At 41.7% G+C, this 22,549-nt stretch overlaps 2 protein-coding genes across 2 annotated transcripts; one reads left to right on the top strand and one right to left on the bottom strand.

Moving 5' to 3' along the window:
* Positions 1-1,511: 1,511 nt before the first annotated feature.
* On the top strand, positions 1,512-6,420 carry CTHRC1 (collagen triple helix repeat containing 1). The gene is made up of 4 exons (XM_027452567.3): positions 1,512-1,787; positions 4,060-4,281; positions 4,878-5,094; positions 5,983-6,420. The coding sequence occupies exons 1-4, from the start codon at positions 1,542-1,544 to the stop codon at positions 6,123-6,125; spliced, it is 828 nt and encodes a 275-aa protein (XP_027308368.2). The 5' UTR covers positions 1,512-1,541; the 3' UTR covers positions 6,126-6,420.
* SLC25A32 (solute carrier family 25 member 32) lies at positions 6,415-22,470 on the bottom strand. The gene is made up of 7 exons (XM_027452569.3): positions 22,296-22,470; positions 19,535-19,685; positions 18,370-18,455; positions 17,163-17,323; positions 11,324-11,437; positions 10,601-10,746; positions 6,415-9,745 (listed from the first exon to the last, which is right to left on the bottom strand). Exons 1-7 carry the CDS (start codon positions 22,468-22,470, stop codon positions 9,610-9,612), a joined length of 969 nt encoding a protein of 322 aa, XP_027308370.1. The 3' UTR covers positions 6,415-9,609.
* Positions 22,471-22,549: the final 79 nt, after the last annotated feature.

Below are 22,549 nucleotides of genomic sequence, written 5' to 3'. Positions count from 1 at the left end.
TAAGATGAAGGAATCACTGGTTGACACAAGATGGATCCTTGCTTAAAGATGGTCAGGCAAGTTTAATTACAACAGCCCCAGTTGCCCTGGAAATATCTAAGGCAAAGCAGATCAGTATTACTGATTCAATTTGAGGTTTTCTCCAACATTCAGGGAAATTCACAAATTTCGCATTTGAAAGCTTCTAGCCTAGACCTAAACTCTAAGGGTGAGCAAACCTAGCTGGGAAAATGCATACAGATGCATGTGCACATTTTGATACCTAAAATAATAAGCATGGTATTATGAAGGTCTGCAGCACTGCTGTGCTGCGCACTTCATCTGTAGCACACCTCATGAAGAAATACCCTCGGTGATACAAAAGTTCAGCAGTCTGGGAAGGGTCCGTGCTGATGCTGGGGATCCCCAGACACCTGGGCAATGATGCCCCGCTTGTGCAAACAGGTGAGTTGCAGAACAGTCACACGTTACCACCTTCACAGCAGCGCCACCGACCTGGCAAACCGAAGGTTTACCAGCAGTGTCCTGCCGTTGCGCAAGAAATGTTCTGCACGTGCATGTTCATGGTTATTCACTGGGGCTGTTGCTGTAATTAAGCACGTACATCATTCCTTAAATCTTCCCACCTGGCTTAGGGCAGCATTGTGATTGAGGGTGTACCTCCAGCTGTACCTCAGACATAGCCAGTGTCAGTCCCAGCGTTTGGGCCACTTGGGAACAGTGCAGCTTGGGGTCTGCATCTCAGCCTCCTGCTGATGCCTGGAGTGGAAAGAATCACAGAATGGTTTGGGTTCGAAGGGACCTTAAAGATCATCTGATTCCATCCCCCTGCCATGGGCAGGGACACCTCCCACCAGCCCAGGCTGCCCAAAGCCCCATCCAGCCTGGCCTTGAGCACCTCCAGGGATGGGGCATCCACAGCTTCTCTGGGCAGCCTGTGCCAGGGCCTCACCACCCTCTAGGTGGAGAATTTCCTCATAAACTCTAATGTAAATCTCCCTTCTTTTAGTTCAAAATGGAGATACCTGCTTGTTAGAGACAGGCACGTGAAGTGCTGCCGTGGAAGGGGGCTTTATGTACACAGGGCTCTGGTTGTACAGCGTGAAAGAGCGGATGGCTCAGCGCCTCGTAACGTGCATTCCTGCAGCAGAAATGTGCGGTTTTGATAAATACTTCACAAAACAATGTATTGAGGCGTATCTCCCCCTTCTGGAAGCCGCCTCTGCGAGCCCCAGAGGCTGCAACACACCCGTTACCCATCGAGGTGCTGCCACTCGTAACGCTACCGGGCATACATTATAGCCTGTATAACTCAGCGTACAGCCCGTATACCGCTACCACCAAGAAAAGAAGCGTTATTTTACACACAAACCAACATTTTATTGTGTCAAATCGACCGGGCTCAGCCGGGCGGGTGGTTAAAGCCTTCAGGTGGCGGTGCCCGGCAGGGTTTGGTGCCACCCCCCCCCCTACTCCCCCTGCAGCCCTCGGGTGCCCGGAGCGGGGCTTGAGGGGGGCGGGAGCCCCCCGGCCCCTTGCCAATGGCTGCCGGGGGCCGGCGCTGCCTTGGCCGCTCCCGCCCGGTTCCCGGCCTCCCCGGGGAGGGAGCTGGGGCTGGGAGCCGTGAAAAGCTCCATTTATCCCCTGCCCGCCTCCCTCTCGCCATGCTCCGCGCCCCGCTGCTGCTCCTGGCGCTGCTGCTGGGCTCGGGTCCCCCCCCCGGCGGCTCCGAGCCCCCCCGGGGCAAGCAGAAGGCGCTGAGGCAGCGGGAGGTGGCGGCCGAGACGGTGAGGGGGGCAAAATGGCGGGGCCGGGGGCCTGAGGGGGCGAGGGGCGGGGGGGCGCTGAGGGAAGGAGAGCGGCTGGGTCGGGCCGGGGGAGCCCTTCGTGGGGGCTTTTTGTGGAGGGGAGGCTAAGGGGGGCTTTCTGTGGAGAGGCTGAGGATAAGGGGGGCTGCCCCGCAGGAATAAAGGGTGCGCGGTGAGCTGGGAAAGGGGCGAGCTCTGTGGAGCCGTGTAATGGCAGCGGTGGTCGCCGAGAGGAGAGGCTGCAGAGTGAGTGGTGGGCGACAGGAGCTGGCAGAAGGCGAAGAGCTGCCCTTCTGCAGCCACCGGGTACCGGGAAACCTGTGTCTGGACGTGTACTCATCCCGCTTTCTCTGGAGCCTCTTGCGTGCCTCTGTGATCCCTCTGCAACCAGAAAGCCGAGTGTGTGCTGGGACTCTCCCGTCTCGGGTATAGAGAGAAAGGAGAGAGACTTTACAGTGCCTGGAATGCAAAAAGCAGATGTGAAGCGATTTCCGTGAGCCGCTGGGCTGCCGTTCGCCTCCTGGAGAAAACCCACAACTTCACGTTTCTTCCAGATCACCTCACGTTTCTCCAGCAAGACCCCAAGGGCGACGTGCCGAAACACCACCAGGAGTAAAGCTGCTTCCCTTGCACGCCGTCACCCCTTCATTTTCTTGCGTGAAGAACGAGGAATGTGCACACGTGGAGGAGCTCGGGGTCTGTGCCTGAGCGGCTTTAGGGCCGCTCATTTGGGGCATTTCTCTTGCTTCCAGCTTTCGGGCACAGCAGACAGAGCAGCACAGCACGGGTGGGAGCTTCAGCACCAGCTCCACGCCGAGCGCCTCAGGAGCAGGATGAAGGCAGGAGTGAGATGGGAGCTGCTGCTCCTGCGGGCGTTTTCTTTTTAATAGATGCTTTATGCACTCAGGAAAGCATGAGCAATACTCGATTTGGCAAGCGCAGGCGGATCTGGTTGGACTGGAGACCAAAGCCGAGGCAATTCCTTTTGCTCACATCATATATTTTTTTTTTCCTCAAGATGCTCTCGCTGTGAAGATTGACGGCTCCATCCCGGCCTCTGAGCCGGGCCTGCCCCCTCGTGGGAGAACGGCAGCAAGAGCAGCAAGCCCAGGCTGTATGAAACGGGAATGCCTTTGCCTAATCCTCGTGATCCTTAGGCTGACACGTACTTTGCCCAGCCATCTGCCTTTTTGTTGAATGCCACCTTCATGATTCAGTCATCGTGCTGCTCCACTGCTGTTCGCAAGCACTGCGTCCTTTGGTGACAGCACTGAGGAAATCCCAGTGCTCGTTACTCTAGGGCTCATCTTTCTCCTTACTTCAGCCCCTCCTGTACCTTCTGATTGTATACACGGAGTGACTGCAGCCAAGCCTGTGATGTCATTCATGCACAGTCCATGCATTTCACCAAAGCACAGAAAAAAAATCAGTAAACTGTAGAAGAGCAAAGCTCCCCAAGAGGCAAAGGAGAAGGGATGGGGAGCATGAGTTTCCTGTGGGGCTGACAGCTTGCAGGAGGGGCACAGTGCTATGACCTACTCCTTCTCTAGGGGGCTAAAAGGGGCTGAACAGGCATCAGTACTATATGGGGCAGAGCCGACCAGGGAGGGAAAGCTGCCCCGTGCTGCGTTAACAGCCTGCCCAAGCAGGGTGAAGCCAAATCTCTAAAGGTATGAAGGCAACGTGTGCTAGTATGCAGCCTGGGACAGCAGCATTTGCCTTTTCCAATATCATAATGTTGAGGGATTGTGAGCATGCCACCATTTCGTGCATGTGCTTCCACTGCTGTGCATGGGAAGCTGGAGATCAGGTTTTGGCAGCGTGCAGCTGCCCAAACCCATGCCATCACCAACGTGCTTCTTGTTGCATGTGGTGCGGAGCAGAGCAACGACTAGCAGGGCTCTTACAACTCAGCTGATTTTTTTCGTTTCTGCATTTGAATGTTTTCAACCTTCTGATGTTTTTCTATCAGGGTTTTTAATCCTTCGACTAGGATGATTTCTATTTTTAAGTTTGATTATCATTTCATAAAATAATTGGAGTCTTAATTTACAGCAAATTCTGCTGACATTGCTTATCTTTTTAAATTTCATTTTTTCTGCCTTTTCATCTCCTGGAACCATTTTCTTGATGATCCAGAAATAACCCATTAGCTTGTCACAAGGTATTTTGAATTTTCGTTGTTGTTTGATTAACTTGGTTATGCTCTGAGTTAATGGATGGTGTCAGCAAGCTCTGCTCTGTCTTTCAGTACAATGGCATGTGCTTACAAGGCCCCAGCGGTGTTCCTGGACGGGATGGAAACCCAGGAACCAACGGGATCCCTGGGACACCGGGAATCCCAGGACGGGATGGACTGAAGGGAGAAAAGGGAGAGTGCATGCGAGAGAGCGTCGAGGAGTCCTGGACACCCAACTTCAAGCAGTGTTCGTGGAGCGCACTTAATTATGGCATAGATCTTGGGAAAATAGCAGTAAGTTAACATTACTTTGCCAACTCAGGCAGTACCACAGCAGTTTTAAAGTCTGACATTATGAGCAACGTAGCACAAATAGTACAGGTTTCCTGTTGGAGCCTTTTTCGACACGTAAGGGCGAACTTCCCAGAGGTTATTTCAGATCTATCTCAACTGTGTTTATCAGCAGTGTGCCTGGTTGTTAATTTCCATAATAACATTTCAGAACGATGGAGCTGGTATAAGTAGTTTTTAGCTATTACTCCAAAAGAGGATCAACATTGTTCAGGAGCAGACTTAAGCATGGTCCAGATGAACCCAAATGTTCTGTCCACCACAGCAGACCCAAAGTACAAAACCTTCAAAAACAATGGTGCAAGGGTAGAAGGTCACCAACTTAACAGCAAGTTTGTCTAAATAAAGTTAAGAATTTCCATAATACCCCTTCTCCATTATCAGCTATAAGGTGCTCTTTCTGATTTGCATCATACACTATTGGCATTTTTTTTTCCTAAAAGGAAGGGAATAAAAGCATTGTCCAAAAAATACTGAAGGCAATTCTAGCGAGTAGGTTCAAAATCAGTTTGCTACCGAAGCTTTTTTGTCCCTCTTAGGAATGTACGTTTACGAAGATGCGCTCAAACAGCGCGCTGCGAGTTCTCTTCAGCGGATCGCTTCGGCTAAAATGCAAAAATGCCTGCTGTCAGCGCTGGTATTTCACTTTCAATGGAGCGGAATGTGCTGGGCCACTTCCTATTGAAGCCATAATATATTTAGATCAAGGAAGTCCAGAACTGAATTCTACTATTAATATACACCGAACTTCTTCAGGTATGTATGCCAAGACTGCACCAACAGCAATGGGTTACAGGTCAGTAGCAAATTTAGTTAATAAATGCATCTTAGTTAATAAACAAATTAAATGCATCTCAGTTAAAATAAATGCATCTTAGGAAGAGGGGCCTAGAATGAAGTTGATACCTTCTGCTGGTTGATACTTACACTGAGAATTATTTATAAAACCAAAAGAGTTGCATTAATTTTTCAGGGTTTAACAGCATTGCACCAGAGGTTTAAGCTGTATTTTGCTCTCAGTTTAGAGCAGAGCTAGAGTATCACGAAGCCACCAGCCCAGCTTTTTGCAAGAGGCACTTTTTCTTCCCTGTAGTATTTCATGACTGCATGAAATCTCACATCTGTGGCTATGATTGATTTTCCTCCCCCCAGGGGTAGAACACACTTGTTTTCATTAACCCACCTCCAATTAGCAGTGCTTGGGAAAAAAGAAAGGTGATAAAAGGGAACTTTTGCAGTGCTGCTCCAGGTACAGCTATGGGCCTGCCCCACTGACTCTGTCACTGCAAAAATGGTGGCTGGATGGGATTGAAGCCATATCGCTGCTGCCAGTTTGTAAATCTGGACATGTAAAGAAGCAGATAGACTCCTATTTTGCATCCAGAGAATTGCTTTCCCCCAGCTTCATGTATTGTAACAGACATTGATGAGAACCATGGATAAAGGTAGCACACAGCTCTGAAACCTGAATTGCCAACTCTCTAAGTAATACCCAGGTTTTATTTCTAAAAACGCTATTTAGATTTAACTAAATAGCATGAACTTGCAATGAACTGTCATTCTTAAGCACTTGTGTACAGTGCCAGATCCAAAATATGGTGTGCTTGTGTCTGCTGAGGTAACGTGGGTTTTGTCTTTAACCAGTGGAAGGTCTGTGTGAGGGGATCAACGCCGGCTTGGTGGACATTGCCATCTGGGTTGGGACTTGCGCCGATTATCCAAGGGGAGATGCTTCTACTGGATGGAATTCAGTCTCCCGTATCATCATTGAAGAATTGCCAAAATAACCCTACCTTTTTGTAATCTCTATTTTGTACAATTTTCTAGACAAATTACAGAGTTGGATGCAAGTTTTTGACTAAAAGGCACCAAACTCTTTCTTTTGTAGTGTTTGTCTACCTTTTTTTTTGCACATTGCAGAGGTTTTTTATAATAATCATTTTAGAATATAAATATAAAAAACCTTCATTAACTTCTATAATTCCTTTTTTGATATATGAAAACATACCAACACCATTTTAGGAGTTAACTGTAATTTTTTTGTATCAAATAAATAAGACCTTTTACAAAAAAAAAAAAAAATCCAGGCTATTTTATTAGTCAGCAAACTGTTCCAGGTATTTGACACAGTATTATAATACACAATTCTTTTCTTTAGAACACTTCTAAGTTCCAACCTTGGCTTTAGTCTTTGAAACACATACCCAACACCTACTCCTATGAATGTGAACAAAGAATCAGATGCTCTGCTATGTCTTGTATCTCTCTACAAACTTCTTGTGACTGTCACCTGTCAGTCTTTACACCTGATGACTGGTGTTAAATATGTTCTGAAAAAATAAGTAAAAAGGGCATATCCAAGCTTTCCTTCCTTATGTCCTCTGCTTGAGACTAGATTTCAGTGCAAACACTTATTATTGATCTCCACTGTCATCATACAAAACCTGAGTAATTTTACAGTTACAAAACTTAGGTTTTGCCAATAAATAATTCTGAGTTTAGCCTGTCAGATATATACAATCACTTTGGTGTTAAAGCTAGATACATTGTTTGGAAGATGCAGAAATAAAGCAGGCTGAAAAGCCTTGGCTTTCCAAAAAGTGTACTGCTAAACTGAAAGACTGATGTTGCAGATATTTGAATGCAGCCTCCAGACTGGACAAGAAGTAACGACGAGTGACAACATTGACCATGGCACATCTTCTACCTAGTGCAGTGTTAACAGAAGCATTTTAGAGTACTCTCTTCCAAATACATACTCAAGTCTTACAAACAAACAAACAAAAAAGTCCAGATTCTAAGGGTAAATAATAGCCACGTCAAATTGCAAAATCAATTGCATATTAATGAAATAAAATAAAAAAAAGCATGTATAACATGCAGAAATACACCCTGTTCAGAAACTAAAAGGAAAAACATTACATCTGAGATATTTTATTTTAGCCTTTTAATACAAAATCCTGTTTTTTGTTCTGAGCTGGTTATAAGATTTTTCCAAGGCATGTCTCAAAATGACAGCTCATCCGCAGCTTTGTTAAAATTCTATAGGAACACAGCTGCAGCTAGGAGAGCATTCAGGTTCTCCCTGCTGCAAGCTTACACGTGATACTGCTGCAAGCCAGCAAACTGCACAGCTGGCATTTTTGTCTCTGAAGAACTGCCACTGTTTTTGTTGGCTGGCAAGAGGGGTTTTAGGGCATATGAACACAAACTAGTTACTGTGAGCTAAACTATGGTGGGAATTTAGCGGATGTCTGTTAGCATACAGTCACTGATTGTGTACACGCTTGGAGACTGGCTCTACGCTTACCCTGGATCACACGTACCCCGCTCTGAGTCTAAACATGCTCATCCAGGGCGGTCAGTGCACAACTTTCATTATTTTCATATGGTTTATTCCTATGTCTTCACAACGCATTTTGAATCCTGAATACTAGAAAAGACAAACCCAAGTAAAAAAACTTCCAAAGAAAGGCAAAAGAAGGCAGTAGCTGATAGGGCTCTATGCTGAATTTGCATGGTAAACTTCTAGTAAATTTGCTCTTCGGTTAGATGTACATGGCAGCTTTTATAATTACACAAACAAACAAAACAAATAACATATAATGGTCACATGGCATTTCAGATGAGATAGCTTAATGTATTATCAGCTGTAACAGTAGAAAGGATGGGATTAGGGAGGAAAAGGAGTAAATTATTAAAAAAGTTAAGCATACACAAAGCATGATGTGGCAACAGTATCAACAGAAACAAACAACAGGAATTGAGATTCAAAATACTAAGCAGTTTCTGTAGTTTTCCAAACTTAAAGGTTAAACCAATTCCCTAATTTCTGCTTCTGGTTAGTCTTGTGTTAAACAGGAAACTTCTCTAAGAGATTATTCAAGTGCTTTGCTGAACAGTATTCTCTGTTCCTTATGAAACTGAGTATTTCTCCCCACCTGTTGAATAACCTTTGCTAACTCATTTCCTCCCCAGTTAAGTGCTACTTTCTAGATATTTATTCATACATTTATAATAATAGGAGGAGGCAGATGCAATGCTCAGTAACGTACTTCCTTAATGAAGAACTAAAACAGAAAAAACAACACCTAGGTTTCCAAAAAGTACATGTCCTTGACAGCAACTATGGCCATAAAAATAAGCGCTGTGATTCAAATTTACTGAGATGTACTGTAATTTTGCTTACTATTGTGTTAGCAATTGGTATATTCTTAGTCATTTCCTGAGACTAAGTCAGAAGGCATTAACGACTTTTAAAAAAAGTCCTGTGCACAGTATTTTTAGACTACCTATGGATTTTTTCAAAGAATATTATTTAAAATGAGTAGTCATATTTGTTGTTAAAGTTGCTTGAAAACTGCATAACTATGGAATCACTAGGAAAACCCATATATATACATATATATGTTTTTTTTTTTTAAAGTAAGCCTACTTTCAAATATTCATTTACTTAGTAATATTTGGTCAGATGCATCGGTGACAGAGATGGAGCATCTTGGTCAGAGTGGGGAGGGAAGAGAGAGAAAACCAATGAAGTAAGTTTCCAGCAATGCACACAATGGACTTTGGTTTGGTATTAAAACAAGCCAACAACCACACCGCAAAGTCTGTCTTGGTGTGACTCAAGAGCTGGATTTCAACTGGCACTTAATCAAAACCAGGAATGGACAGCTGACTGTTTTACAAAACATTTGAGTTTCCAAACTGCACCCCACTGAGACAGCTTTTTTGTGTTGGATGAGCGATGGAATGTGGAGCACTCCATAATCTAAAACCTGACAGATAACAGAGATGGATTCAGAAAACACTGCTGTAAACAAATACATACATATTTTCTCCATGAGGCTCTGATAAAGATTTGAGGACGTTCTGATGGATTCCAGAGTTGCTTTTATATGAAGCTTTCTGCAGTACAATCTGACCAACTGTTATCTTCCGACTTGTCACAAGAGATTAGTCCATTACTCCAGGCAGGCCAGGATGAATTGAATTGTTGCACAGCTGCCTTCACCCAGTCACAATGCTACTTTACAGTTGCAGACATTTGTTTCAGGCAGACACTGCTGATTCAGAGGGGAGAGAAATGCAGCAAGGCAGGAACTCTCAGCAGAAGAGATACGGGCAGGGTTTTAATATCTCCAGGTTCTTTCCTCAAAATATTAGATCGATTCACAGTGTCAAAATAGACTGCTGAAGTAAATCTCTCCCAGATCATAAATATATATATAAAAAAAAGGATAGATTCCTTCTGAACACAAGCTTATACCTTTAATTATTTTCTTTTCTAAAACCAAGTAAAAAACTAGACACATTTTCATAAACTACAAAAGTAATGCAGCAAGCAGGAGTCACTCTGATCACATTGGGGATAATTCCTTTGTAAAATCCATGAATTCCTTCTTTCCTTTAAAGACACAGAAAAAAAAATACTTTTAATTAACACATTTTAATAGAAATCAGACAAAACAAAGCCTGTTGCTTTTCTCTTGCTCTCTCACTGAGGGAAATGTACTTCAGATTAGGAATAACAAGTTCAGAATAATTTCTTACTGAAATATTTACAGAGTCAAAACATATCAAATCTTAACCCTTCACTTTCCCTTCTGTTAGAAAGTTTTGAAGACTTCTAATTTCAGCTTCCTATTCTCTAGTTTCATATGGACCTAGGATACCCAGAGTGATGAGTAGTGAAAGCAGATCCTGGAAAGTGCTTGGGTGTGGTTTATACCTCTCTTCTGAGTGCTCTAGGTTGCATTTGTGTCTCATAATGAGCGGGCCCAAAATGTCTGCACACATTCATGCTTTGTAAGAACTAGTAAGCCTTCCTGTAAACTGCAGGCTACTGCAGGGACATCAGCATGAGCAGCCCTAGCTAGCTCACATCCTCCTGCTATGAATGTGGATCAGCCACAACTCCCACCAGGCCAACTCTTTTGTCATATATGATGACCTAAAACAGCTCAAATGAAACTTGTTAAGAGTCCCCAAAGAATCTCAACTCAATGGTGTGTTTTTAAACCTTGCTAGTTTCTAAGCAAAATTCTGGGGAAGAGAATAAGGAGGCAGAATAAACAGAAATGTGTTGCCTAGCACTGACCCTCTCCTCTCTCTTCCTTTGTCCGTAGAATCTAGCTATTATTAGTGGCAGAGCCCACAAAACGGCTTCATACAGATAACCAGACAGCATGGAAGCAAGTAAATACAGTGAATCTGTAAGACACGGTTTCCAAGATGCGAGCTTTTAATGCTGCGTGCCTACCTCCATGTCCTGCGGATCACATCAAACACACCAGAATATGTATTATGCTGATCTTGGAGACGAGCTCGTACAACTTGATAGGGATAAGTTGCTGACACAGCAAATATTTTAGATACAGCTGCCATCGTTATGTATTCTGCAGTGTTCTAAAAAAAAAAAAAAAAAAAGCAAAAAAACAGGTTTGCCTTAACTACAGTTTAAAATAGCCAATTTCCCAAAATCTTGTTTGATTTTAAAATTTTAAACTAAACAACAGATTTTTTTTCCCTTTGCAATGAACTCATTTCAAAAATTGGCAATGTTGCAGAACATAGAGAGTGCCTTAGGTAATTCATTGTAAAATGCTTGTTGTGCTCACTCATTCTTATCAAATGAAACTCTTCTAGAAATCTTTCAGGTGTTCCAAAACTAGCAATACCTTTGCCCAATTTGCACCTGACTAGTTTTATAGGTAGGTATTTAGGAAGACTTCCTATGATTCCACATAGAAAGACTATTTTCAAAAAACATTCCTTCCCCTAAAATTCTCAAACCACTTGCCAAAATAACCTGATTTCCCTACAGAAAAAAACAGCAGCAACCAGTTGTTTGTTCCTAAAGTGAAAAATCGTATTTCCTTATAGATTTTATATTTTAACTAATGCATCAATATGTTGTAAAGTTGGCCGTTCTATGACCAGAATGTCACATGTCACAACATATTTTTGTTCTCAATAATCTTACCAATTTTGTATCTGATCCTCTGTTTCTATACTTGTTGTATCTCAATTTCAAATCTTCATATGCCATGAATTGAAGTGCTCCATGTGAAGTTCCAAACAGACCAGGCACAAATCCCTAAAAAAGGGGATAAACCCAGGTTGAAAAGCAATCCACAAGAACCATACGACTCGACAGAGTTCACTTTATACACGTTATATATCCACCATTCCTTTAAAAATTGTGACTGCACAGCTGTTGCTGTGTAGTATGTTTCAAAACCCACACTTCGTTGGTATTCATCGGGGTGGGCACTCAAAGTGTAATGCATGTTACTTTTCTTGAGATGACGTACAGGCTAAGACATCAAATGAGGAAGACAAATAAAGCAAGCGGACTCCACCTAACAGAGCACAAGCACAGGTCCCAAAAAGCTGGTAATGTGGATGAGGATTATAAAAATATGATCAAGCTGATTTGCAAATCAAACTGGCAGGGACTGGCAGTAAGCTGTTAAATTCCCACCTGAGACCAATAAGGCAATTACAGAAGCTGGGGTCTCAGTGAGGAAGGCTACTAGAAGCAGAGGTACAAAAACTCTTATGATGAAGTCCTGGAGATAGATATGTACACATGTTTATATATATTTATATACACATAAATGTTATAGATATGAATCTATAATATATTTACACACTTGCACAGTAGAAAGCTGAAGTGCACAGATGGAAAGGTAACTCATATGAGGTCTTACGGATGATTTACATTAAAAAAATAAATCTATAATTCAATTTGAGAGCATTCCTCACCCTGCTCCAAACATATCCCAAAGCAACCCAGCAGAACAAACTGCAATAACAAAGTCGTAACAACAGTCTACGAAACGTTGCCCAGCTGTAAGGGGCAGTAAGGGACAGTAGGAATGTAACATGGAAATTTACAGAAGCTTTCAAAAAAGTTGAAGTGAAGGAGGAAAATGGATCTTCTGAAGTGTCTCTAGAAGAAAGAGAAGGCAGGAGTAGCTCAGTTGGAAATGAACTGACAGCTGCGTGCGTTCTCAGAAGTTCTAATTCTCTTGTTAAGAGAGTTGGTCACTTACACTGGAAAAATACAAATAAGTGGGGAATAGTCATCCTGGCAGCAAATGACTTATAGGAGCCAAAAACTTGCTGAAAACTCTTGCAAGGAGAAAATTATAACAGTAAATGATCAAAACACGGCTAAAAATGACTCGAGGAACCAAAACTTCTCAAAAAATAGTGGTATTGAACAGCTTTACCTTCTCTTCCATGAATTCAGGAAAGACAGAGGAATATAAAAAGATGTGTCCAGACAAAAAACTCTCTTAGACTAAACTGGAAGACCAAAACGTTGAATATCAACAGATCAATAAACTACTAAGAACCTGGAGCAGGAGAAGAGAAGGAATCCTGGTAGGAGTCTACCGAAATGTCTACTGTGTAACAGGACAAAAAGAAATTAAATCACAAACTCCTAACTTTCAGAAAAAAAAAAAAAAAAAGAAAAAAGAAAACAACAGCAGGAATAAAAATCACAGAGTCTCTATCACTTGGGGATTAACTCTCTGGAAGCTATGGATTTCTTAAATTCAAGATAATATAGTCATTCAGAAAGTGATTTTTAGGACCTCTCTGTAATAAAAAAGTATTAATTTATTCTCACTGTAGGAAACAATGGTCATAAATTAATCGTCAGTGACCAAGAACTGATCAAGTGAATTAGGGACTAGCTGAAGTCCCCAGTTCACAACCACCAACCTTGAAAAAATAGTTCCCTAAATATGGACAAGTGGAATTAAACCAAAACCCTCCATTTTGTCAACTGCGAGCATAATTGCAGAATTTTGTGGAGTTTGATGCTACAGCACATGGGAAAGGACAACTTAGGTTTTCATAAATCCTCAATCGGAAAGAAAATTAGGCAGTAATATAAAAAGTAACAGGAGGAACAGACAAAAATATATGTATTACTGAAATTATCAAAGAAAAAGTTATCTGGGTCAGCAGAACCATGAACAGTATGAAATGCTTTAGTGATAGCAGGGAAAATCTTCACTAACATATGCCCATTACTAGACAGTGAAAAAGTTATGAGACAGAGGAAACAATTGCTTTGTACTAGGAAAGAATTACAATGATGTATTTATATCACAGGAGAATGAGGTAATATTTTCCCCACTAACGAGAGAAGAATGTTAAACAACATTTAAGAGTGCTAAACTGTTAAAATTTAAGCCAGCAGCCTGGATAACTTGTACCCAAGGGTCCTAAAGTATCTACTGATGAGATTTGGTAAATGAATGCCAGAACACTGCAAGTCTTCTTGTGATGGGGAAAACTTCCAAACACTGAAGGACTTTTAGTGTTGAGCCAGTATTAGAAGATGCAAGAAGGACAAATGAGACAACTATCTGCCAGTCAACCTCAGTATAATAAGAGCTGAAACAGGGTTCTATTAATCATAAAAAAGGAGGAATCCAAGTCCACATGTTCTTAGAGAAAAGTGTTTCAAAGCAAAACTGATTTCTTCTCAGTAATGAAATATCTGCCTGAGGAAGTTTAGGAAAGATATTCCTACTCAATTTTCTTATTCTTGCAATTTCACGCAAATAGCTTTCTTGCCATAAAACCTGATAAAATTTGACATTTATTTTTCATCTACAATATGACCATAAAGATATTTTTTTTAAATCATTTCTTTATAGACATCTTGTTACTTTTTATATTCAAAACCTATCTTTAGAAGACTTTTTCCGTAAGAGATGCACAGGAACAATCTTTGCTCAATGAAGTCCTGCTTGAGTTCTGTTTTGGAAGACTAGAATAATGGACAAAATTAAATATGTAATTAGAGACGTTAAAGACGTAAATGGTAAAGTATTTAATTCTGACCAATAAACAATGTGTAAAAAATCATACTTTAAAGTTGTCTTAGAACAGTTACATGCACAGAAGATCCAGGGTAGGAGAAAAGCATCCAGTTGGTTAGAATTTCAGAAGTCACCACCAAGATGAAAAGAAACCTAGGCAAACATACAGAGGAAAGCCTATGCTGCTTACTAAAGCAGGGAACGAGGTTCATTTGGTGACGAGGTACTCACAACACTGCCTGAAGTGTCTGAGAGAGCTCATGCCAGAACAGCCTCTGGTGTGCTTTGAGAGAATGTAGCAATCTGTGTAGCACCATCTTCATTTGGGATCTCAGCATGCCAGTGCCAGCAGTACCGGAATGCCCTGCTCTGCCAACTCGTGCAGAGAGACACTGGAAGAATGCCACTATGTCTCTCGATTCCTTCAAAGCAAAGACTGATACCATCTTTTATGTGAAAGTTACTTCTTCCCTCTCTCTCTGTCTAGAGCCTGGGGCTACACTTAAAGTCAAGACGATCAAATCCCAGTGGATTTTGCAATACAGAAAAACAAAGAAATAGAAAGTCACTTAGCTTACTATCTTCACGTTCAAGGAGGAAAAGAGCACAAGCAAAAAACATAGCAAATAAAGAGAGATAAATGTCTTAAGACATTAATGGACTGGAAAAAATACATTATCCTCAGATTACAGAAACTTGCCTACCAAAGGTGAAACTGGTGAATGGAAGTGTCCAGGGTGATTATAAAATATATTTTCACTTGGTAATGGGCGTGTAACACTACTAGGATTTTTTGTTGTTGTTAGCATACTGCATTATTATTCTCAGTCTTGATGACTCCACATTTTTTTAATCTCCTTAAACTTTCCACATTTCCCATTTATTGGGGAATTTACTGCTGTCCATTAAGCACTGCCCTAATTGCTGCCTCTACATCATCACTGAAAGAGAATAAAACTGAAAATATGAGGAAAGAATCACACAAACCACCAAGAATGTTAGTTACATTCTTGACTGACATTTTCTTTAGTCAGCCACTCTACACTAGACAGCTAACAATTTCTCAAGAGCTCAGAGATACTGTATGTTTTTCCTGAAGTGCAAACTCCTACAGTCTTAAGATTATTTTAAAATGTTTGGTCTCTCCTGCCTTAGACTTGAAGAGAAACATATAGCACTTAACATGGTGATGGTTGCATGACATTCAACTTTATTAGGCAAAATCATTTTCAGAGCTCAGATCTCCAACAGATCTACTGGATGTCTTCAAATTGCATGACCCCAAAGTGGTGGGTTTATTTTTCAGCTTGGAGTTCAGCAAAGCAGCTCCGACCCCGGTCATCTGGGGGACTGAAGTCAAAGGACAAAGCCTGGATGGAGGGTGGGGAAAATCACTGACTAGATGATTACTGGGATGACAGGAGAAAGAAAGGCTCCTATTTCTGTTTTTAAATCCAGGCCAAGTTCAAGCAGCACAAATTATCAGGGAAGCCAACTTCAGACGAACTACAGTTTAGCTAACAATACTTAACACAGGTAACAGACAGCTTTGATCCTTAATAGAAAGACTAGTGCATCCTAACATTACTAAACTTGTGCCAGAAAGGACTAAAAAGAATTGCTCAGAACATCAACAGCTTCTTGTGCAACAGAGAGCAAGATATGGAATTGCTTAGAGAACACCACCATGCTTTGGAAAGCTAATCTCAAGTGCACCAGAAGGAAACAACTTCCAGATTTTATTTCCAACTTGCAGTGGCATTTTCCTTATCTGCTCGAAGGAGCTCTTTCTGAAATTAAGGTTAAGAGGAGAAAGACATTGATCTGCATTACAGCTCCTGCAACACAGGAATTCCTCCTTCAAAGGAATTACCTGGTTTAACTACCCACTTGCAGATTAATGTTACAAAAAAAGGCTCTACTGCTAAAAGTAACGCATACTACATACATGAAGAATCTGAAAAGTAACTCGATGGAAAGAAATCCTAACAGAGAATTAAGAAACAGAAGAAATTAAAACTTAGTTACGTGAAACAAAGCAGACATGCAGGCAGGCAAATTAGAAATCCTGACAATTTCAACTTAGGAATGAGTGTGAAGTGTTTTGTTCCTGGTGTCAGAATTTGGTATTCATCAGCATGTGGCACCAGCATGTCTTTAGCATAAAGGACTGTATTTTTCACTGCTAATAAATGAAGTTCATGTTCAGTAATCATGACAATTCCTAAGAGATAGTGTTCTTGTTCTATAGCATTACTTGCAAGAAAAGAGCCAGACTGAACTAAAATAGGTTTCTTCACACCTTCTAGGCACTGATGAATGCATCTTGATGTCATGGCCTGAAGGAAGGGGGAAGCAAAAAGTCCAAATCCAGTTGCCATCTGTTTCCCTAAATTAAACGGAACAAGAACCTGCACATATGCAGACCATTTTTAGAAGTCTGTAAATTTTATGCATCTAGAGAAGCCAGATTACAGACCTGAATAACTAGGGGGCAAACGACCACTGGTGAAACCATCCATTGTAGAAGAAAAAATTAGCAAGTACTTTAGTCATATGTTACGTTGTACAAGGTGTCAGAAAGCCAGGGATAAGAGATGAAATGGAAAAAGTCACTAGCAGCAATATAGATCACACTATTGCTGCTCTCTTATCCAAATCCTAGTTTGGGGGAGACTCAAAAAATTTTAAAAAATAGCTTGTAGTTTACTCTCATTTCAGTATTTTCAGAAGACGGCTTAGACAAAAAGCTTACACTTCAGTGATTTCCTACATTTCAATAACATAATTGCTTTTCTGAATTTTAAGCCTTTTTGCTTGATCTTTGCTTTGACTCATAAAAATAAGCTAATACAAAAAAAAAGACATACAAGTTGTGTGTTGTTTTTTTTTTTGTAGACAAGCATTTGCAAACCTCACAATGCTATTGAGGGGTGCCAGCCAATCCTGGAGTTTTTTCTTAAATTGTATTACCTTGTACAAGCCACGTATGCCCTCTGTCTTGTATATCTTTATAAGAGCATCGAACATTCCTCTGTATTGCCGCTTTGATGGATCAACACCAGCATCGTATTGTAACACAAGTCGCGTCTTCGTTACCCATATCGGGTTCGTAATGCAGAGAGTCATGGCTCCTGAGAACAGATGGAAGTTAGGCTGATTGTTAAGCCCACGCCAAAGCTGGTCCCAGTTTGCTCAGTTCAGTGTAACACACGCTTCTACAATGACAAATCTACTTATCCTATGAGAGTACTCGTATTACTTAGAAGAGGCAAAGTTTAGGCACAACATTGTTCTCTCTTTCTGCCTTTAAAGCTCAAAACTAAGTCCAAACTTCTTCTGCTGGGGCTACATCTATGGAGCATACAGCTTTATGCACATTCACAGCACATCCCCTTTTTCCCCTCACCATTCCATACTCAGTAGTGCAATCTGTAGTAGACAGAACACAAATATTTTCATAATGTACTCTTGACTACCTGAGTTAGTCTCCAGGCACTCAATTATTCAAAATTCAGTGGATGCCTCAGTCATGGGAAATTGACTTAATACTGACAGGTTAACATGAGTAACCTGGTGTAGCTTTAACGCAGTTGTAAAGTGACATTACCATTTGCATCAAATGATATGCACTGTATTTCATCAGTAAGCAAATGCTACAACATCCTAATAAAATATTTTCAACTACCTAGATTAAATAGTACACAGAAGCATGTACAAGAAAGTAAGTCAGAAACAATGTATTAAAAGTCATGATGGTTAAAGTTGTACTTTGATTTTGGATCTATAGTTTTAAAGAAAACCTGGACAACAGGCCTACTCTTTTCCAGGTCTAAACATTTAAAGTTTAATGAGTTAACAAGCTAGTAACAGCTGATTTATACAGCTATGTTTTGGGACTCAATATAGTACTAAATACAGAAAGCACTTATACATGATGAAAACAAGGTCAGAAGGGATTTTACCAACTGCTACTTCTGAGCAAATCTGAAAGGACCACAGTTAATTATCCATTTATCTCAGACATCATTAATTTATTTACAGACAGTAAGTGATTGCATTTGGACTCAAACACTTACACTTGCCACCTGTAAGAAAGAACAGCATTGACACACAAAGGCAAAGAGCAGCATATGGACAGGCTAGAAGAAAACATTAATCTTCTTTGTATTTAACTCACCAGCCTCTGCAGCTGACACTAGGTGTTCAGTTGCGCTGAGACTTTCCAGCTTCCCTTCCTTCTTGTAAGCTTTAATGGCATTATAACTGGAAAATGTAGAATATATTTTGGTAAAGGTAAAAACAAACCTGTATCACTTTCAAAAATAAACAAACAAACCCACCACCTCATTCTCCTTTAGCATCAGGGAAAACATTAGCTGGTACATAACGCTTGAAAAGATTTCTATACAAATTATCATTGTTTGCTTGATTGATTTCTGAATGGTTAACTCCTTCAAGTCAACTCTGATGATACATATTTAAATCGATCAAGGACTACTATCAGCATCAGTGGGACTACATCTTGAAGCAGCTATCTATCTCAAGAATTTTCTTAAAGAAACACGCCAGACATCCTAATTTTTATTAAAAATAACAGTGGTAGTTATCTATTTTCTGTTTCTAATGAGCTTTCATCTCTTTATCCAGTTTCCAGTGTTTGTTGTTTTAAAAGTGTCACTAAGAGCTGAACAGTCGATAGGAGCTCACAGCAGAGCTTGAGGACTGAAGTCCAACAAAAGCATAATCTGCACAACTGGCAAGTGAGCTTTGCATAGGAATACCAAATAACCCCTCTAAAAATGTTTCAGTTAACAGGGAACAGCAGTAAAGCAGGTCAGTTACAGACCAAATAAAGTGGAACATATTGAATATTAAAAAATAGTCTTTATAAGCAAAGGACATTAACAAAAACAATGAAAGAACTGTTAGCAGAATTATTAAAAAGCAGTTCAATATTCGGCTTTAGTAGGAAACAATCATGTCCTTTACTTCTTAACATGCCAGTGTATGTGCTTAATTTCCATGAGGCTTTAAGCACAGTTTATTTGAGCTTTTAAAGGACTCTTCACGAGTGATGTCACCATCTCTCAAGTTCCTTAGTGTTTTCACAGCATCAAGGGGAATGCACTGTACTCGACAAACTAACATGCCTCTGACTCAAACTGCTTACGTTCTGAAACAGCAAACCGTAATGACGGGTAATGGACCTGGACGTACTAAAAGAATCACAAGTTTATAAGCCATTTAGCACTTTTTTTTTTGCATACCCTCCCAGGGCAGATGGAGTTTATATATGATCATTAAATTGCACAGGATCTGACATATTTTAGAGCTCTACTTACAAGAAAAAGTAAAGTCCCCAGGAAGCCCCTGCTCCCAGCATGTTGGGAGTTACCCCTTGGTATAAGCCTCGTAGTCCTTCATGCTTCCAGACGGTGGTCATGCAGTGGAGAATCCCATTGTATTTTGGCCTCAGCTCCAATCCATCACTCACTGTGAAAAAAAAAGAAATTGCAGTGAAAAAAACTTGCCGGAAGCATGAAATTCAGCTGTGTGAAAGCCACCCCAGCAGTTCACAGCCTCTGAACAAAGCTGCAAGTGAACATAAAAGCCTAACTAATCAGCTGTATTTTAAAGGTATGCAGAAGCTGGGGTTTACAACTTCAATAAACCTAGACTTAAAGAACTTTAAAAAAGAAAAAAATAAAAAATAATTTTCAAGCTCTGCAAGAAGAAAATTTCCATCAATCTGACAAGACTAAGTGCACTAATGTGCAGTTTTGGTGAGCAGAAATTCTTTGCATCCTTTCTTTTTAGAGCCCCAAGGATTTCACATAATATTTCAAGTGCTACGTGTGGGCTCTTTAACAACAGGTTTCTACAAGGAGTTTGGTAACCCCCTCATATAAGAGTTTGTTACTTAAATCTTTTTCTTTTGAATGTTCTCTGTAGACCCGAGTATTTTCAGTTAGTCATGTCTTATTGATTCCAAAGTCAGTTTTTACCAGAATTCTCAAAGGTTATTTCCATCATCAATTCTCATGTGCTACTTTGTTTCTCATTGAATCGATTTGCATGAAAACACCAAAGTGCACGCTTTCACCCAATAACCAAACAGCTGTCCAAATATTCAGAAAATGTCATTGTCAACAAGACAAAGAATGCCCAAGTCTTTGTTTGATAGATTGATTTTAGAATACAGATTTCACACAACTTAAAGCAGTAGCTACCATTGTTCCTGTCATAACAGCAAGACAGTTTGTTGGTTACTGGCAACAACCTCAATTATTCTAGGATGCCAGTACAGCAGGCACTTTCATTCTTCATATAGACAAAAGGTTAGACCGAAACATTACGTATGATTAATCATGAAGTTTCACAGTCAATACAGTTTCTGTATCCCCACCAGGACACAATGGTAATCGTTAATTTCAGGTGTTTTCTATTCAGTGCCATATTCATTCTCCTTTGATCTTCGTGTACAGTGCTGCATGTTGTGATGGACTTCAGAGCTAAGGATAAAATGATTTTTTCTGAGTATATTGTGACAAGTCTTCTACATCTTAACAATCACTCAAAACTAGAACATAAATTAAATGCTGGAATGAGCACTGCTAGACCTTTCCATTATTCTTTTTTCCCCATGCTGACATTAAATCAGGTTTATAAGCACATTAAACAAGGTGAAAAATCAGAGACACGAATGCAAGTCTGTCAATGATGCTACCAAAGATCTTTATAGCACTGATTTTTGGTCTCAGCTCTTACTTCCTGGTTGAAGACAAAGTATGGGGATCATCATTTTCAAACCAAAAAAGCATGTGAAATGATCCCTTTCTCTCTGTACTGTCTGACTGAAAAGCTAGCTGGGGCTAAGGCAGAGTAAGGTTAACACCGGAGTGCCAACAAGTAACTCAGGTCTTGTTCAAACACTTCTCAGTGTGGCCTCCCGCGATGGAAGGACAGAGCTGTGGACCACTCACACACAGCAGGGAGGGAGAGCTTCCATCCTGAAGTGACATCTAAACTCAAAGCATATCACCGTGTTACTCTCTCCTGTGCCACAAGGTGCGATAGCTGGGTATCACCAACCAACACAAGAGCTATGCTGTTAAAATGTGGGCTTCAGATCTCAATGACTCGGAACAAGCTTTTGGGGAAAAAAAAACATCAGTCTTAGTGAGTCCAAGCAAAACTTAACAGATGGAAACCAGGAAAAGAACTGAAACCATCACTTAAAAGCATAAATTAATTCTGGATGGAAGTGGCCTCCAGAGGTCATCTAATACAATCGATCCCCTGCTCAAAACACATCTAATTAGATCAGGCTAATCAGGGACATGTCCAGTCAGTTCTTGAACATTTCCAAAGCTGAAAAGATTACAGCCTCTGGACAACTTCTTCTAGCATTTGATTACTTTTGTGGTTAAAAAAAGTTTTTCTTAGCAGCTAACCAGAATTTTCTATGTTCCAGCTTGTGCCTGTTCCCAATATCCCTATCACTTACTCCAAGAAGAACCTGGCTTCACCTTTTCCATGTCTTCCGATGACACAGACTGCAATAACGCCTCCCTTCAGCCTTCCCTCCTGGAGCCTGACCTGCTCCTGTCTGTCCCTGTGGCACTCAGCACCTGGTCCAGCCTGGTGGCCTCCCCTGGCATCACTCCAGCATCTCCATGCCGTTCCTGAACTGGTGAACCCCAGACTGGACACAGTGCTTCAGGCATCCTAGAAATGCCTGAAAAAGGCAAAGGGAGCGCTTCTGCTGGCTGCACCCTCCTAACGCAGCCCGGGATGTGACCGCGCTGTGAGGCAGGAGAGGCTATTTAAACCCAACTTCGCAAAAAACCTGCTGAAAAACGTAAGGCGTTAGGTTTTTAAGATTTTTACTCACTAGTTCAGAATTTATTTCTGATACCCATTTAAGACATCGACCCCAAAATACAGCAAAACTTCTATAAAAGAGAAGACACGAGGGCAACCACCGCTATGGTTGAAAACCTGCACGAAGGCCAACTTTGAACGCCGGCTGCCTCCGCGTGCCCCCCCACCCCTGCAGCCCCCCTGCAGCCCCCTGCAGCTCCCTGCACCCCCCGTCCCCACCTGCGAAGCGGATCTTGACCAGGTCCAGCGGGTGCAGCACCAGCGTGGACACGACGCCGCCGCTCAGCCCCGCGGCCAGGCTCTCCAGCTGCACGTGGCGCAGCACCGAGCGCACCCGCACCCCCGCGGGGCCCCCGGCGGCGGCGGGGCTCTGGGCTCCCGGCGCTGCGCTCATCGCCCCCCGCAGCAGCAGCAGCAGCAGCGGGGCCGGTGCCGGTGGGGGCTCCTCGGGGGCTCCGCGTCCCGTCCTGCCA

Source organism: Anas platyrhynchos, chromosome 2 (assembly GCF_047663525.1).
Source record: "Anas platyrhynchos isolate ZD024472 breed Pekin duck chromosome 2, IASCAAS_PekinDuck_T2T, whole genome shotgun sequence".
Taxonomy (NCBI): Eukaryota; Metazoa; Chordata; class Aves; order Anseriformes; family Anatidae; genus Anas; species Anas platyrhynchos.
The sequence above is the reverse complement of the archived record's forward strand: the minus strand, read 5'-3'. Positions and strand labels throughout refer to the sequence as shown.